The 19,042-nt window shown below is 32.3% G+C and overlaps 2 protein-coding genes across 2 annotated transcripts; one reads left to right on the forward strand and one right to left on the reverse strand.

Moving 5' to 3' along the window:
- The first annotated feature begins 1,254 nt into the window (after positions 1-1,254).
- On the forward strand, positions 1,255-5,840 carry LOC101266777 (probable pectinesterase 15). Its single transcript, XM_004249421.5, has 5 exons — positions 1,255-1,794; positions 2,644-2,815; positions 3,724-3,930; positions 4,748-5,001; positions 5,523-5,840. Exons 1-5 carry the CDS (start codon positions 1,415-1,417, stop codon positions 5,683-5,685), a joined length of 1,176 nt encoding a protein of 391 aa, XP_004249469.2. The 5' UTR covers positions 1,255-1,414; the 3' UTR covers positions 5,686-5,840.
- A 194-nt stretch (positions 5,841-6,034) lies between these two features.
- Positions 6,035-18,837, reverse strand: LOC101267074 (putative glutamine synthetase). The gene is made up of 18 exons (XM_069290646.1): positions 18,584-18,837; positions 15,426-15,677; positions 14,707-14,769; positions 14,488-14,602; positions 14,308-14,413; positions 13,931-14,087; positions 13,715-13,810; positions 13,512-13,560; positions 12,707-12,978; positions 11,979-12,151; positions 11,032-11,152; positions 10,910-10,962; positions 10,595-10,724; positions 10,099-10,244; positions 8,747-8,935; positions 7,885-8,117; positions 6,792-6,934; positions 6,035-6,376 (listed from the first exon to the last, which is right to left on the reverse strand). Exons 1-18 carry the CDS (start codon positions 18,746-18,748, stop codon positions 6,314-6,316), a joined length of 2,526 nt encoding a protein of 841 aa, XP_069146747.1. The 5' UTR covers positions 18,749-18,837; the 3' UTR covers positions 6,035-6,313.
- Positions 18,838-19,042: the final 205 nt, after the last annotated feature.

The following is a 19,042-nucleotide window of genomic DNA, read 5'->3' on the forward strand; positions in this document are numbered from 1 at the left end:
TTCTCTCCCCGTGTTTACTCGGAACTTCGTTTTCTATTTTTCTCCAAAACATCGTATTGAACTTTGAAGAAGTGAAACGTGACAACAAGGATCAGCTTCTTACTTCTCGAGCGACAGTTCCACGATCCCGACCAGCAACTTCTTGGGAGTAGGGGCATCAAAGCTTGCGGAGAGTGTACGATAACTAAGGTTTTTTTTTTCTTTTTTTGGATTTTATGGGGTTACGACCTAATTGATACTTTCAATATTTCATTATCACAAGCCTTTGAATCAACGTTTATGCTAATCAAACTCCATATTTCTTCCTCAAGAGCTTTGAAATTGTTATTATTAATATGAGAAGGTAAAATTACGTCCTGCAAAAGCAATATCGCTATACTTTAAGCAAATATAAGATCACAAATGAAGAAGCATCTCAGGTATTCGCAAATTAATAATAATAACCATTATTTTCTATATGATTCTTGAACTATTGTATTTCTTTTCCTTTATTAGAGACGAGGATTTATCGAAAACAAGGTCAAGGGCAACCCTTCACTCTGAAAAGTCAAAATCTGCCATATAAGCATGCATCAAAGTAAAATTATGAATTCACACTTAATTTATTTTTAAAAATAATTAACTAATAATATATATCAGCAGCATCACTTTTTTTTTAAACGTAATTAGTATATATTTTCAACATACTATATAAATAACCTATTTTAACTAACATGTTAATACTCTCTCATTCTTTTGATCTATCTAAGCCGTATAATTTTTTGATGAGTGAGTGTATATTATCTCCTAAACAAAGATGACTCCTCAATGGCGTATTATTACGTTTGAAGTGATTAATTAGTGTAAAATACTTTATAAATATATCTTTGAAACTTAATTGAAAAAGGTTACTAAATTAAATACATTTTTATTACATAGTTTCTTGGCGTGTCCATTATCTAATATCCACTTTTTCTTGCTACCCATAATTTAATTCCACCATTATCTTTCAATCTTTTTCTTCATCACTAAAATTATATTGTCATCGATAATCATAATCTTGACTAATAAAAAACTACAATGAAATGGTAAATAGTTCTTCATCTTCAACCAGAAGTCTCATGTTATTCAATCTTTAGGTATATATAAAATCATCTTTTGTAAAGAAACATTTACCTTCAATATGATACCATTCGACACGAACTCAAAATTAGTCCAGTCCCAATACAGATACCGAACAATGAGTAATAATTAAACAAAAAAATTTTGAATCATGACCAATGACCCTTTGTCCACACTTTTCTTACTTCCTACGTCAACAAATAAAAAAAATCTCCATGCTTTCATATTATATCACACATTTGAACTCTTTAAAACCACCATAAAAAAAAAGTACAACCAAAACAACACATCAAATCAAAACACACACTGAACTATGAATAACACAACTACAAGGACAATTTTTTTTTGGTTCATTTCCTTTACCATTTTACTATCTTCCATCATTTTCCCTCTATATTCCAATTACCAAACAAATAATGCTAATTTTCTAAAAAGTGTCATAGAAAAAAGTGGTATACAAGATTTCTTTTTTGTGTTTGATGAAATTACAAGATCATTATTATTATTGCAAAGTTCAAAATGTGAAAATTCCAAATGGAACTCAAAACTTATATCATTATATGGAGTTTCTCATGTTTTAACAGTTGATTTAAATGGTTGTGGAAATTTCAGCAGTATACAAAAGGCTGTAGATTCTGTTCCTGATGATAGCTCTACTACAACACTTATTCTAGTTGATTCAGGCACATACAAGTAACTATTTTTTATTTCTTATTTTGCTTATTTTTCCTTTTTATATATATACATATATATTGACCGGAGTTTAACTCATATACATTGATAATATAAATAATTTTTACTATATCATATTAATTTGACTAATTGTGGCAAGTAATCAACCTTATTTTAAGATCTTAGATCCCACTTTTTAGGGTGGAATCGGTAGACATATCTTTTGAACGACCTGATATACAGTGATGGAGTCTTTACATCGTCAAACGAGTTCATCTGAACCCAAAACTTTCGGGCACAATATGAATATATATATAGAGCCTCTTAAAATCTCAACAATACAATTTTAAAAATACAATGAGTTTGGTAATAAGAATCTTAAATATTGAACTTATCAAATTTAAATCATGAATTCGTTTTATATACCACGTGGTGTATACAAATTGTATGAATTCGTTTTATATACCATTTGGTGTATACAAATTGTATTCAATTAGAGTTTGTAAGGAAATTCAACTACCAATATAAAGAAATTTGTTGTGATAGATAACTTTATTTTTATTTTTTTGGTTACAAACTCATTTTTTTTTATGACAATTACTTGTCATCAAAAATTATTTTTTATCGTAAATAATTAATGATAATAAACTAGTTGTCGCTTATGTTCTTTTAGAGACAACTCATACTCTTTGTAAATATCGCTAAAGTCTATAGCGATATTGGATCTAATAATAATAAACTAATGTTGGTAAATTAAAAGTGCATGTTTATTTACTGTTAAATGTTGTTTTTGTTGTGTATCTTTATATTTAACTCTTAGAATTATAATTTTAATTAATTGGATTCTTACAATGCTATTAATTCTTGCAGGGAGAAAGTGGTAATAAACTCTAGCAAAATAAATTTAATAATAGAAGGTCAAGGTTATCAAAATACTGTTATAGCATGGAATGATACTGCAAATTCTACTGGTGGAACTGCTAATAGTTTTACTATTGCTATTTATGCTCCCAATTTTATAGCCTATAATATCAGCTTTCAGGTATATACTTATTTTATTTTATTTTATTTTCATAATGTGACCAATCATATAATTTTTACATTTTTTTTTTCTCATAATCAATTAATTGGAGATAAATTTTTGATTAGTAATATTAGTAGATCCAATATATGCTACTATTACTATTTATATACATAAAAAGCTACTCCCTTAAATTTAGCGTTGATCAATCGTTAAATAGCTCGTAACTGACATAATTTTTTAACAATATTTATATGATAAGCTATGTAATTTTGTCTGTGACTAATTAATGCATGTTTATATATATATATATATATATATATATATATATATATATATATATATATATATATATATATAGTTGTACCTACCGTCTTTTTTTTGGTTCAATATCAGCAACGCAGTTAATCCAACGATAAACTTAATCCGAATTATAAAGCTACGACACAATCAAATCCGACTTGGATTATATATCCAAAAAGGTCTGCTCTCGGCCATTCCACACGCTGCCTAGCAGAGACGTGGTTATCATGTAATATTTTTCGAGAGTCAATTTAATTAATTTTAAAATTAAATTAGATTACATTAATTAGATATTTTAAATAAAAATTTAGATATTCAAAAACTATACGAAAAGTACTATGAATTTCAATTTTTTTACATATCAATATGATAAAAGAATATATCATAAAATGTTACTCAAAGTTATTATCATTCATTCATTTGACTCTAAAAAAAAAAAAGAAACTATGATAATTCTAAAAAAAAAAAGAAACTATGATAACTAAAAGTGGACGAAAGTAATATTATTTGTAACTAATATTAAATTGGAACAGTAAGAATTCATATAATTGATCTAAACTTGCTTGAAATTGAGGCGCAATTATTATTATTTATTAATTAACCATGTTTTTTTTTTTGAATTTAAGAACACAGCTCCAGCAGCTTCACCAGGTGATGTTGGAGCACAAGCAGTGGCTGTAAGAGTAAGTGGAGATCAAACTGCATTTTATGGTTGTGGATTTTATGGAGCACAAGACACACTTAATGATGACAAAGGAAGACATTATTTTAAAGAATGCTTTATTCAAGGATCCATTGATTTTATTTTTGGAAGTGCTAGGTCACTCTATGAGGTACATTTATTAACCGGTTCGTTCGTGTATATAACTTAAATTCATTTATTTTTTGGTGTCGAATGAACTTATGTTGCTAGCTAATATACAGCGTTTACTCATTATAACAAAAATAAATTTTAGCGGCGATAAATAAGTATACTAATAAAGGGTGTTAAAATCTTTACCGACATTAATTAGATCCAATGTCGCTAGAAGCTTTAGGAACATATACAAAGAATGTTAATTGTCACTAAAAATTTATATTTAGCGACAATTAAAAATTTATTGCCACTAAAGATCATTTTTGTTGGATTGATTTAGACCATGTATTTTAACAAATAATAGTATAAATAAGCTAAACTTTTAACGGATGACATAAATAAGTCTTTTCTCAAAGTTCGTTGACAGATTTATGCCTTTTATTTTTAAACAAATCATTAGCTAAATTCAAATGTTTATTTACCCTAATCGGTATGCATAGATTTACAATCAGAATCAGAATATAAAGTTTGTGTGTTCTGAACTTATTATTTAATTCATAATGGTTATAGTTACTGAATTCATAATTAAATATTTATACATATTTGATGGTTTTCTTAATACGAACACAAAAGTCTAAGAATAAGTTACTAGGTTCGTCCAAATCCATAATTTTATACACGGATTATACTCATTGTAAACACATGTGCTAACTATTATAAACTTCAAGTTAAGGACTATTTAGGTTAATTCTTCTTTTAATTCCGAACTCAATAACTAATACGAATAATTATGAATTCAAATATTAGGTCGAGAATCTGTAAACTTTAAATTTTGACTCGATAATTTATGATAGGATTGCAAGATAAATTCAATAGCAAAAGAAGAAACAAGTGGTGAAATAGGAGGATCAATCACAGCACAAGGAAGAAATTCCAAAGATGAAAATTCTGGATTTTCATTTTTAAATTGTGTTATAAATGGCACTGGAAAAATATGGCTAGGGAGAGCATGGGGAGCATATGCTACTGTTATTTTCTCAAAGACTTATATGTCTCATGTGATTTCATCAGATGGATGGAATGATTGGAGAGATCCAAATAAAGATCAGTAAGTATTAACCATCACACTATCACTCCGTCTGTTTCATTTTACGTGAAGGTATTTAATACATATTGAAATTTAGATACAGAGTTTAATTTAAGGACTCGTTTAGATATAATGCTCTTAAAAAAACATGTTTGGTATATGTTATGTCAATTTTCTCTCCGAATTTGTAAAAAAAAATAAATCGTAAAACTTTAATATTTTTTTCAAGTGATATTCATGTCCATTTAAGATTTCGATTGAAAAGATGTTAGACTGGTTTTTCGTGTGCCTAACAAGTTGAGATAACTCGAAACGAAGCCCAATTAATTCAGATTTAGTTAGTTGAACAAACAAAGAATACACCTATTAAAACTTATGTTCTTATATTATACATTGCATAACATTTCTATGGCTATTAGATCATGTCAATAATAAGGATGAAATATAAACTATATATTGTAAAAAAATTAATTATTTTTATACATTGAAATACGTTTATTCTTTTTTGGACGGACTAAAAGGACTGAAATAATGTTTTGCAGGACAGTATTGTTTGGAGAATATGATTGCTTTGGACCAGGAGCCAATTACACAGATAGGGTATCATATGCAAAGCAATTAAAGCAAAACGAGGCAGATCAATACATGGATATTTCATTTATAGATGGACAACAGTGGATTTCTAATGGAAGATCAGATACTTAATTTTTTTAGATTCTTATAACACAAGATACAAACCTTAATTAAGATTTTAGAAAAAAAAAAAATCTTACTAAGGATATACATTATGATGTATTACTTTGTTGTATAATGACAAATAAAAGTTAATTTTGAATATAATTAGATTTTTTAGCCTTAAAGACTTATGGATTATATCTATAATTATCAAATAAGTGATCTGATTGTGTATTTGTTCACATCGTCGATACATAAAACTCAACTCTTTTGCATGTATTTATTCATTTCCACCTAAAAAAGGATGTAAAACACATATAAAAGATTAAATAATCCTAATTCTATCTTCATAGAGTTCTCGAGATATTTAATTACGAAGTTTTGTTATAACATCTATAACCGCTTGAATATCTTATTGATCTATTATAACAAGGATCACAATACAAAATTAGTTATAAGAAAGAAATTAAAAAAGGACACTGCAAAATCAGTTCTTTAAGTAGAGATCCGTTGTCTCGATTGGTAAGGTAAGGCCTAAACCCTCGATGCTCGTACATCTATACTTCACCCTCTCGAGGAATTTATTTTTCTTGATAAATAAATGCTAGATACTCTGTCTAGCAGAATAAATTCGCTTTAAAGAAGAAAACGGAACACCCTAATATTTAAATATGAGGTCCTTGTAGCCTTCCTTATTTTCAGAATAGTACTTCACCTCAGCCTGCAAAACAGAAAAATCATTCTCAGCATGTTCACAATTGTTAGAAGAATTGAAAAGACTTTTAAGAGTTAAATGTCAAACTAGTACTCTTTTATCAAAAGTTTTGGTTACTCCATTTACCATTATGCTAATTGCTAATCTAATAACTTAGAAGCAAAAAAAGAGCAAATTGAAGCATGTTGTTTTACTCATGCAATGACAGATTTCATACTAAGAACGAATCGCGTTCTTCCACTTTGCTATTTGATATTGTTAGTACTTAGTTACTTTCAGCAATTGATTTTCATATATAACAACAATACCAAAATTATGCAGAAAGGAGAATGAGCATATCCTTTATGTCAATAAACTCGAGTATGAAGGCGTGATTCAGTTTCACATCCAACGTATACACTAAGCATCCATAGCAACGTACCTTGCGAACTCCTATTATGGCAACCAAAAGATTTTCACCAATCATTTCTTTGAATAATGGATCTTTCTCTAAAGCTTCAACAGATTCAGCGAGAGTTACTGGTAATCTTTGAAGATTCTCTTTAAGGATATCAGGATCTCCATCTGTTTCACAAGAAAACATAAGTGGAATGATGGATAACAGAGAAAATATTTCGAGTGTGAACATGGAATTGAGTTATCAAACCTATATAACTCACTTCATTGAGTATAAGCATTAGCAAGGATTTTTGTTGTTAATGACATTCATGGAAGTTGCAAGCCATGTGCTTTCGAGTATATAAAAGTATGTACTCATAACTAAATAGAATAATCCTTGCCTATTTGTTTCTAACCAAACTAAGAAAACTCAATGGCTGATTCAACTAACTTACATGCACTTAGCTAGAAGAATTCCTTGTCATATTTTTAACCGAATCAATTGTCATTAGTTTCTTCTTTCTTCTCTCTTTTAATATCTCCTAGGAGCTCCCATCCTTTTTGCTCCCTTTATGACTTGAGCTCACAACCTTTGGCTTGGAGCGAGGGTGCTTACCATCCAAGCAACTCCCTCTCGTCAAGTTACTTCTTTCTATTTCCCCTTTATTCTTTTTTTTTTCTTCCTTTTGCAGATAAGTGAATAGAAGGTGAATCACCCAATATTATGGATGATTGTAGCTCAATACTTAACAAAGATATTTTGATTTGACATATCAAGAGAAGAAACAATGACACTAAACATTAAGAATTGATTTAAATTCACATGGTTCAAATCAGAAGATGTGTCAAGATCCAAAGGTAGCATCTATCACTTGTTACCTTTTCCTACGTGAACTATCACCATCTATGTATTAAACACACCTCAACTATCAACAGTTCCCTTTTCCTACGTGAACTATCACCATCTATGTATTAAACACACCTCAACTATCAACAGTTCCCTTTTCCTACGTGAACTATCACACCATCTATTTGTTGAACACATCTCAACTATCAATAGTTTCATTTTCCTACCTGAACTATTACCATGGAAGATGGAAGTAGAGAAAGAACTACTAAAAGATGTCTTAACTTACCAACTGGTTCTGGAAGGCTTAAGTTTCTCCGCAAACCATCAATTCCAGCAGAAATTATAGCAGCAAGACCCAAGTATGGGTTTGCACATCCATCAAATGCTTTAATTTCAAAATTGCTTATAAGGCCGTGTGCAACTCCAGGAGGGCTAGCAGCTCTCAATGGTGCCTCCCTGTTTTCTTTCCCCCAGCAGAGGTATGCTCCACTCCACATGTTAGGTTGTATGCGATCATAACTGCACGTAAGAAAAAGTGTTGAATGATATTCATTAGTCTTTCTGCAATTAAGTTCAGGCCTCCACGAGGTAAGGGGAAGGTCTACATACACCCTATCCTCCCCAGACCCCACATGTGTGATTACACAGGATATGTTGTTTCCGCAATTAAGTTTAGAACACCAAAAATTTGAGATATAATCTACTTTTTAAGGTTTGATGTATACGGGCTGAATGGCTAGTTTTCTCTCTTGGGGTCGGGGACGCCCTCAGCGTCGAGGTTGTTCAGCCATTCAGGGATGCCCTCAGTGTCGAGGTTGTCATGAACCAAAAATAAATCAAGTAGTGAAAATATTGTTATTTCAGAGTGAGGTTATATAATTACAAATTCTCCACTTATTCTCTATGTTGCTCGGATTTTCCAAATGATGTCGCACCCGTGTCGGATCCTCAAACAATAACTACTTTTGGAGGATCCTAAATGCACTCGTCAACATTTTTGAAGAGTCCGAACAACATAGCTTATTCTGATAGTGAAAAAAGAGAGAAGGAACAGGAAGCAATGTAGAGCCCTCTAGATAAAAGCATAAAACTGAACACCAATAGATATAAAGGAAGCAGGACATTCAAAATAGTAGAAAATCTCTAACCTATTAGGGAGTGGTGCAGTAAATGGCAATATGGCAGGAAGGTGATTTAACACCCCAGCCATGAATGCTTCCCCAATCTTTGACATCCCATACTGACTTGGTTCACCAGACGTCATAAATACATTTTCTCCATTCTTTGATAAACTGACGTGCACATGTGATCCGGAACCAATATCATCTAATGCATACCTAGAAAAAAAAGGGCCACAAGGTAACAAACTGAGAGGTCTCCCTTGCAATACTTCATGCAGTAGAAGTTATGGAAATTAGAGTCCTGACAGAAGTCTCCAGAAGTCAGAGAACTACATCAAAAAATAATGCAAAAGTAATATCATTTGTTCGTTTATGTCAACTATTTCAGAGGAACAAATTATCACTTGCATTAAACATTATGAAACCTCATCAACAATAAAAAGGCAGCCCAGTGTACTAAGCTCCTGCTATGCCAGGTCTGAGGAGAAGCTGGACAACATTGGGTCTTACATATGCAACCTTACAGAAAGCTACTTTTACTGTTGTTATGCCAAGACTCCCCTTCAACTCTCTCCCGTAATAACATATAAAATTTTAATTTTCTATCTACAGGTAGAGAAATGTGCAACGGAGAGCATGTGTTATTTTTCCATTTTCCAATATAGATAAGATTCTTCCTCTTGCGAGTATCTCTCAATCTCGAATTGAGGGGTTCAGAGGGGAGAAGAAAAGAGTTCCATTTTTTCCTTATAACCAAGAAGGATGTAGTTGTTAGTAGAGTTCAAATGGAAATAATTAAGGTGGATAAAGGAAAGCACATAATAGGCAAGAACAACGATGAAGATAAAATAGGATTGTCCAAGTGTTAGTAAAGATTGAATGGCATGAAATTATGCACTATAGATGACTAGTTTCATGTTAGTTACTAGAGAATATGAGAAGAAGAGGTGTTCCGAAGCCAACAGAAGGAAAGATCACAAAAATGTTTTTTAATCTTAAAAGCAACAAGCATGGCTATGGTAACGGTTTCTCATTCAATACCAGACTTGATTAACGAGATTACACTAACTACACATTTTGGTCAAGCCAATAAGGTAAATAAAAAACAATTAAAACTTGAGCCTTGACATATCAACATTGCAATTACGCAGGCATCAAAGTATGAAATACTGTGAGCATATGGAAAATGTGTTATGCATCTCACTATGTTTCTGTCATAAATTTCATACATGGAGCTTCAACCTTGTAAACGAAGATATAGAAAGCGGAACTAAAATACCATTTCCATAGCACTTTAAAGAAAAGCAAAAGCAAATCCACATCAAGAACTCAAATAAAAAGAGCACCTAAAAGCAATGTGGGCACATTGTGCTACCTACTTTGGCACAAAAGTTGCCAGCAACCCATGTTTCCTTGCAACTGCTTTGATGACTTCACGTGCGAAAATTAAGCTGTCAGCTGCTCTAAAACAATCTGTGTATTTTAGAGCAATTTCAAACTGACCTTTCCCAGCTTCTGCATGTAGCTGTATATTTAAAGGAGACAACATCAGTGAGGAAGCCTTAGTTGAATTGGGAAATAGTACAATGAAATATATTTTGTATATCAGTCTTACTTTTAGGGGAAAATAAAAAATAATGTAGTTTATATTGCAGGAATGTTCTCTTATAGTTCTATAGCTATAGATAGTATGGTGTCATGGCATTGCATTCTTACAATATAAACTACATTAATTGTTCTTTTGCAAGTTATATAGGAACACATCTTCAAAACAATGTAGGAAGATCAAATATGCAAGTCAAATCTTGCAATTAGGAATAAATTTTCAAAACAATGTAGGAAGATCAAATTTAAGTCAAAATAACGGAGACTTACTTGTTCGACTGCAATATTCAATGATTGAAGAGAAGCGAAAACCTCTTCAAGTATCGGGGATGCGGCATCAAATGATGATGTAGAACAGTAAGAAGTCCTGTCAAATGGTGTCCATTCTTCTTTGCCATTCCTGTATAATATCTTTCTATGTTTACGCTAACACATTACAGACCAGAATCTCCAATCACACATATCACATATCATGGAAGAGAAAATCCAACATCCAACTATTACAGAAAACTCAACTGACGTAACTCACAATAGTACAAAAGAAACTCTAAGACACAATATTATGGGAAAACTTGACTGACATACCTCAATATACTCTTCAAAAGATAAAATTCATTTTCAAAGCCTGCATTCACCACCTGAACATGTAGATATAAATTAGATAAATATGATTATTTTGATGTTGCACAAAAGAATATTAAACATACCAAGTCAAATTCATCTTTTAAAACTTTAGAGACTCGGCGCAATGCTTCTCGCGGACAATATTCCCAAACTTTACCAGGCTCAATATACATGTCAGCCAAAACCATTTCTTGTTGTTTATTCCTGGATCAAAAGATACACGTTAAACTTGATTAGAGAACACTAAAATCAAACCATGTTAGAACCAAACTTGAGAAGATAATTTCCATGCCAAGGTCCATAAATAGAACAATGAAATAGTTGGACATTAACGCGTGAAATTTTTTAAAAACATAATTGTACTTTGATCTTCTATCTGTTTCCTACATGTTCACAAAATATATGACATGATATCATGGAAGAATTGCATCAATATTACAACCTGCATTGAAAGCTTTACACGATTGAGTCTGATGACATCTACAACACATAAATTGGACAAGGAGGGAGTGGTGAGGCTGCAAAACAACTGATATATGGAACCTTGAATTATGGAAAACATTTACACTTCGGAAGAACCGAATTCAAAAATCAGAGCTGATAATGTATTTAATCATGTTCTCTCAAATACTATTAGACTTCACTCCATTATATTGAGCTTCTACTGTAAGTGACCAGGTAACTGACCTCATACCCTTTTTTCATCTATTATAAAACATTCATACCTTATTTGGTGATTTGCAAGTGCAGAAATTGGAGTTCTGCCCTTTGCATCTGGTTAACTAGACATTCGAAAAATTAGAAAGATTCTATATTGTTTCAACAAACCAATTAGAACACAGTTGACAAAATCTTCATAGCTAAGAATTTGAATGAGTGAAAGAGGGTCTTCTCTGATCTTAACATTTATGACATGTCAAAGGAAGTTCATGAAGATAATCCTAAGCATTCGGGGGCTAATAAAGCTTAAAATTCAAAAAGATAAGAAAAAGAGTGTATCTTTCAAACAGTTTTAAATGTTAAGCAGTACCACGGGAGTCTGCATTTGGTAGATAAATCAGGAACGATTCTGGTCTCTCCCGAGGCAGAGAGATTAGTATCCACTGCAGGACCATCAGATGTTGAACTCATTCCCATACATGCACAAGTTAAGCCTACACCGTGCTTTTGCACAGAGCTATAGAAGCGTTGTTGTGGAACAACCTGTGTACAAGACATGAATTAATTCAAATCCACTTTTGACTAAAGCATAGAAACTCGAAAAACATCCAATATCATGTACTGAAGGTAATTGAAAAGCCTGAAAAGTAAGCGTGAGCTTGCTGTACTTGACCTAAATAAAACAGCAGATACAATTATGGAGATTTGGTATTTGGAAAAATTCCCAATAGAATTACTTGGTATCAACTTCAGATTATCATAGCCAAGAAGACAATTCGAACTATGCAATAGTAACTCTACAAACCACCATTAGAGACAGAATGCTTCAACCAAATAATGATTTTATTTGATAATTACAACATTTCACGTTCTCGAGAAATTCTCTACCCATTATGTCTGAAATCTTTGGTCCAATTGAAGACTAGGATCCTTCTCAGATTGTGCTTAATTCCATTTGTTATTCAAAAATCGAACTCCTTTGCATTTTCTCAAAGTGGGACAAAGATTTGGGTGGTCACAAGCATCGAAAAGCGTATCACATAATACTTCATAATCTTAAGGGAAAAGCAGTAACATAAATGGACAAGGCCAACTTACACGGCATCTATGCTGGCCAGAAGCATCTATCCAAATAATGCGAACAAAGGTGACATCCTTTGATGATTCATGTAACTCTTCTGCTTGGAAGAAAGATAATAAAGGAGGTTTTACATCAGAATATCTTGAAGAAACATCAAGCTTGTAGAATTGCTTTGCATTTTCTGCAAAGACATCTTTAACAGCTGCAATAGCTTCTGGAATTGAAAGATCACCATCAACACATGCATCACGTAGAACAGAGAATACTACTTCACGAGCTTTCTTTGCACCTGCAAGAGAATTTGAGTCCACCTGTATTATTATCTGACGATAACCGTTTTTTTCTTCCTTACAGCTTCTCCCTTGATTGAAGTGATAAATGTGCCGCAGGTTTTTTTGTGGTCCACCTCATCAAGCAAGATTTTTCATTTCTATTAAGTATTGATAAATTGTTTGATGAAATCAATTCAAATTTCCAAGGCGTGAAATCATCCTGCTAGGCTGTTAGGAAATGGACATGCCGATTATTCATAATGAGCAAAGGGCATACATAGGGGAATCAAGCATCAGTAAGGACAATACATTGACTGCACAAAGAAACGTGTATCCTATATTGGTCCAACTCCAACGAGAGTGAAGTGTGCTGCGAGGACGTGACATTCAGCAAGAATTGTTTGTACTTTTTAGCATGCCAGATTTAACAGGTGTTTAGGATGAGCTGAAACTAAACTTTCTATTATCTTTTGAAAGGAAATAGTAGGTTCAAAAAGCTGGTCATGTCATGCGTTAATGATACGAGATGAAAAAAGAATCCAGGACAAACCTAAATAAAAGGTTTCAGCAAATGCGTAGCCATCAGTGCTGAACATAATCTGTCAATATCCAAACATCAGATAGGAAAATGTTCACTCTTTAAATGGAGCAATTATTGAGTCTCTGAAAGAGTAATCAACCTAAGAATATAGAAACCTGCAGCCTGAACTAGAAAAATTATTATAAGGCACTTCAGTATATAATTTGGACAACCTTATTCATTGGGGCAAGCTCCAAAAGTTCTTTCACGGAGGATACCATTCCATGGAAACTAAGTTTAGGAATCGCTAGCCCAAAATCAAGAAAGACCTGAAGCAGAAGACGTTTTCCCTGTTAGAGATACCAAGGTGATCCAGAATTCCAAGAAAAAGTTGTATTAATACATGAGATCTACATGTTGATAATTTAAGATGTAGGAAAAACTCTCACTTGGGGGTACACAGAAGCCAGGTAAGAAGCTTCCTTTGAGAATGGATAGGACGCATGTAAAAGCACCAACCGATTCTTCATGAATCTCTTATCCTCAAGAAGATTTCGAAGATGAAGGGGATTAGCAAGCCTTAGATCCAAATCCTTGTCCCCAAAACTGAAAAGAAGAAATAAAACAATGTTACTTATAATAACAGGGAGGATTTACAAAAAGAAATTCTTTTTGCATGCATCTCACATTTAAATTGTAATTTTTGACAAACAAGAATATCATGCCAGCAGCAAAAGGCTCAAAAGTGGTTGACTTAACTGAAACTAGAATAGCTAGAAAGAAAAATGAGATCAAGCTATCTATTTGAAAGACAATCCTTTGTTACCCGGTGTGTATTTGCATTGGCAAGTCATAACTTTGAGCCACCTTCAAAGCATGCAGAAAGATATAATCAATGAAGCTCTTGTTTGAGATTCGGATGGGATGCCCAGCTGGAAGCACATAAACTATCAGAATCACATGCTCAATTTTGGTGCATTACAACCTCACATCTCACAACACTCACCACATATAACATCGTTAAGGCCCTCCTCAGCCTCCTTTTCGGTAACTTCCGTATTAATTGCAAGCCCGCTGCGATATGCTACTATACTTTTAAATGCAAGAACTTCATCTGCTACTGTATGAAAAGATCAGGAAAAGCATTTGGAACCACAATTTGTTAGCAGCAAGAAAATGTTTATTTGCAATATTCCAAAATATATAGACAGATAACCAAAGGATATGACTTCAACTCCTCCGTGAAAATCTCCATGAATGATCCCAATGTCCATGTTCCGTTTGAACCCTATAATAGAATAGCATAGGAAAGGAGAAAAGATAAGCAAATTTAACAGGGGTAGAAGATATATTCCAGAGATGATAGTATGAGAAAAAATGAGTTCGCTGCCTCTGGTTGTGTCACTGATTATCAAAGTTAAAGACAATGAAGAAGAACAATTCGGGCTCGTAGTGCCTCCACTTCATAGTAAATAAATGCAAAAGAGCTATCAATATTTTAACACAGTATAAGAACTCAGCAACGAACAGCAGCAACAGCAACACGATTACATTAAATGATATCATATACTAGCTCCTTATATATGTATGAAGCCTACAAAGTCAGGTTCTTTTACTAAAAGCTCAAGATTCAAGTCAAGCAATGACATTGTTCTAAGAAAGTAAATCAAAGTCACTCATTTCTGATACTAAGTCATTAATTTATATATATTTTCCTTTATAGCTCCTGTTTTGCCTCTCTTCTTTATGCGCATTATCTCAGGGTCTACTAATCTGAGAGGCACTAACTGGTGAAAGAAGACTCAAGCAGCACTAGAATAGTAATGATTCAACCGAATACCACGTTTCAACTACCAAAGCATAGTGTTTATCCATTTTACCCCGTAAATCCACAGACACATTTGAGTAAATAACAGTATACAGCATAAATGATTATAGTATTACCTTCTCAAGAATCTTTTCAGCTACACGCTCAACTCGGAGTATTCTACCAACTGTTGGTACAAAATTTCTATGCCATTTGATGTCAAATTTTTTGTCCAACTCAATTCCATCATCAATAAGTAAGACAGAGATTTTTGCAGCTTTGAAGCAAACAGCAGTGCTAGACTCCAACCCCAAGCGCTGGCGAGATTCTTGAACAGCATGCAACGATAAGCTTGAGCCATATATTTCTGCGATTTCTTTCAGGCTTCTCTGAAAGAAAAAACGGTGATGTAAGATGAATTGAAAAAGAGCAAAAAAATTTCCATTAACTAGAATCATGAATGACAAGCTAATAATATGCCACATAAATAAGTAAAAAGATTACGTCAGGAAGGCCTTTGCACACGTCCTTGGACAGAAACTATGAAAGTAATCATAATCTCAAAATAACGAGCAATTGTTATGGTAAAACGTTAATGTAAGACCTTTCATCCCAGATGCACTAAAATGCAGACACATCATTGAGCCCAATGGATTGAAAATACAACCCCGCTCCCATGAAAGGATACAGGATGAAATTACAGCATAGAAACAGAGACTTATACCACATTTACGGAATGGAAAGATACAAAATTAAGATGGTTGTTCCTTGAAAATGTCATTCTATTTCTATTGTCTAAACATGGAATGATCTTCACATAGTCCATGAACATCAAAAGGAAAAGCAACCATAAAAATATGTGAAGTTTGGAGCACTCTCTCTAGATTCTTATTCAATATTTAATATCTTACAATTTACTGATAAAATTATGGCGTCTGGGATTTTCCTGTACTCGGGGTATTTTTTGTAACTACGCAGATTTGTGAAGTCAGCTGCAAATTAAAAGTTTCAACCAAAAGTGACTACTTGGAGCTTTAAGAAATTGAATTTGTTAAGCAAGCGTATTTAAGATCTAGAGTTCGTTTCTAGTTGGCTTGTGAATGATTGAGCAAGTGTACATATATGCTGCAGTACTTTTTTTTTGAAGGAGATGGGGAAATTGAGGGGCGATTACAAGATGGGGAATAGGACTTTCACCAACAAGGTGAAAGTTCAGGTAACCAACCAATTGGCCTACTAAAATTCCACTATTCTGCAACTTGACCCGGAAACTGCTGCAAATTCAGTCCTTAGATAAATACTCCACACTAATGCATGAGATATCGGGCAGGAAAAAATCGATTAGGCATCTAGAATTTGTTTAACATGAAACAAGAAATGCAATTTATACTCCCTATGTCCTAGTTGAAGTGTCTTACTTTCCTTTTTGGTTTGTCCCAGAAAGAGTGTCTCTTTCTATCTTTTGTAAGTTTTTCAATTCCAACATTCTACCTGAGAAGTTTAAGACCACAAGATTTAAAAAACTATGCACATATTTTTTTTTAAGACAAGATTCAGAAGTCTCCCTTTTATTTCTTGAACTTTTTCCATAATCAAACTAAGAACTCTTCAATTGGAACGGAGGGAATAACAAATAAGAAATATCTACACTTTGGTCAACTAGTTTAAGCAAAAGATGCCACATTCTATAGGGCCTTTTAGCTGTTCCCTGCAATGTATGCTGCAGAGTGCAGAAAAAATATCACAATAAATGAGATGGTCATAACATATAAATCAAGAGCCCATCTCAATAATGGAGAACCAAGCAAATTATCTGTCATTGTTCAGAAAACCATTGAATTGTACTTGCAGAATTCAATACACCAGGACCATCTAGTTTCTTTATCAACCATTAGCAGCTAATCTTAGTGCACATTTTGGCCAACTCTCAATCATCTTTCTTTGGCTGAACGGCATATGTTTCCACTATGCTCATTTTTCTAATCACGAAACGTGGCTAAGTGATCCAACTCACATTAGGCCACAACCTAAGTTTGAGGTATAACATAACATCGTTGCTTTTAAGGCATGTTCAAATGTTTTGGCCCTTCAAACAAGTTCAAAGTTAACACCTTCACATTTAGATTTACACAAAAAGTATAATCTTTTCTGCAAAACAAGAAATATTCCTCCAGCTATTAACTGTAATAAAGCATAAAAACATTCCTTTTTTTTTTCTTCTTTTTTCTGGTTAACACAAAAACAGTCACTGCTCTCTATTCTGCAGTCACACTCTTTCCCTTTTGGTCAATTCAAAAAGAATTATCACCTTCTCTCAAAATCCAAAAGTTCTTTCCCATTTTACCCTGGACAACTACTATTACACTATATTTGATCGGACTATTTGAAAATGTCAACGACTATATATCAAAATGTCAAAAATAGTGTATTTTTGGAGAAACCGATATAAATGTGACATTTATTGGCTTAAAAAGTGTCAAAACTCAAATATTCATTTTCCCTCTCTCGTAAATTCTGATTATGACAGAATGAAGGGACGGATTAGAACCCATTTTTAACATCTATTAAATACATTAAATACTCCCTCTGTCCCAATTCCAACTCAAGTGTCTTACTTTTCTTTTTATCATATTATAAAATAAAAAAAAAAGTGTTTTTTTTCTTATGTGAAATTTTCAATTTCAATATTTTATGAATTTAAAATTACAAGAGTTAAAGTACTATACACATGTTCAAATTTTAAGATTAAAAGATTTAAATCCTACCTTTAATACTTAAATTAGGATGGAAGGAGTAAATTTATTATAGTAGAAAAAATTACTCCTTTTATTTAAATTTATTTAATTAATTTTCTTTTTTAGTCCGATTTAAAAAAATAAACATTTCCATTTTAGCCATTCATAATTTCACCTTTTTCACATGACACATTTGATCACAAGATTAAAGACATTTTAGTATATATCTTTAAATAACATAATTTTAATGTAAAAGTACAGAATTTATCTTTTTTTTTTTTTCTTCAAAATATAATTTTTCACTTTATTTGAACATGAGCTTTTGGCAATAAAAATCCAAACAAAGTTGTCTGTCAAATTAAGAAAATAGCTTATGATATGCTTTCCAACTCGATTATTCATTATTGAAATTGTACTTTAAATTAGTATATTCAAAAACATAAAAATTATCCCAAATTTTATTTACAAAAGTATAATCAAATACAATTCCAAATCCATGACCAAACGCCTATTTAACTACAAAAATATTTATTGGGATAGGATAAAAGAAAAAAAGTTACCTTGAAGTTGATGGCATGTGGTACGTCGAATAAGGCGTCGCCGGCGGCTTCAGAGAAACAGTTGAGAAAAGGTACCGTCGAATCAATAGCCACTATGTTATGGGCATGAGCATCCACTAGTTCTACTGATTCTGCTATTTTTTTCAGCTCTGCAAATTTCTCCATTTTCGTTTTTTTTTTTTCCTCTTCTTCAGCTATACTGACTCAAAATTTTGGACTTTAGTGGAATGGAATAGCAATTTTTCTTTTTTGGAAAGTTGCCTTTAAATTACATAAATTTAATATTTTAAATAATAAAATATTAATAAAATCATAACATTCCAAAAATAAATTTATAACAATTAAAATGGACAAAAATAGTAATGCACCTACCATAAGTAGCTATATTTATTTTTATTTTTCTGCTAAATTCATCGATAGCTTATTAAATTTGACATCAATTTTCATTTATAGACCTCA

Source organism: Solanum lycopersicum, chromosome 10 (genome assembly GCF_036512215.1).
Source record: "Solanum lycopersicum chromosome 10, SLM_r2.1".
Classification (NCBI taxonomy): Eukaryota; Viridiplantae; Streptophyta; class Magnoliopsida; order Solanales; family Solanaceae; genus Solanum; species Solanum lycopersicum.

Bases quoted from the DNA above. Each gene is read 5' to 3' on its own strand.
- LOC101266777 (XM_004249421.5), top strand. From the start codon at position 1,415: ATGAATAACACAACTACAAGGACAATTTTTTTTTGGTTCATTTCCTTT. The intron at 2,816-3,723 runs GTATATACTTAT...TTTGAATTTAAG, and splicing joins CCTATAATATCAGCTTTCAG to AACACAGCTCCAGCAGCTTC. The intron at 5,002-5,522 runs GTAAGTATTAAC...AATGTTTTGCAG, and splicing joins AGAGATCCAAATAAAGATCA to GACAGTATTGTTTGGAGAAT.
- LOC101267074 (XM_069290646.1), bottom strand. From the start codon at position 18,748: ATGGAGAAATTTGCAGAGCTGAAAAAAATAGCAGAATCAGTAGAACTA. The intron at 14,770-15,425 runs GTAATACTATAA...ATTCTATTATAG, and splicing joins CTGAAAAGATTCTTGAGAAG to GGTTCAAACGGAACATGGAC. The intron at 14,603-14,706 runs TATCCTTTGGTT...TCTTTTCATACA, and splicing joins TCACGGAGGAGTTGAAGTCA to GTAGCAGATGAAGTTCTTGC.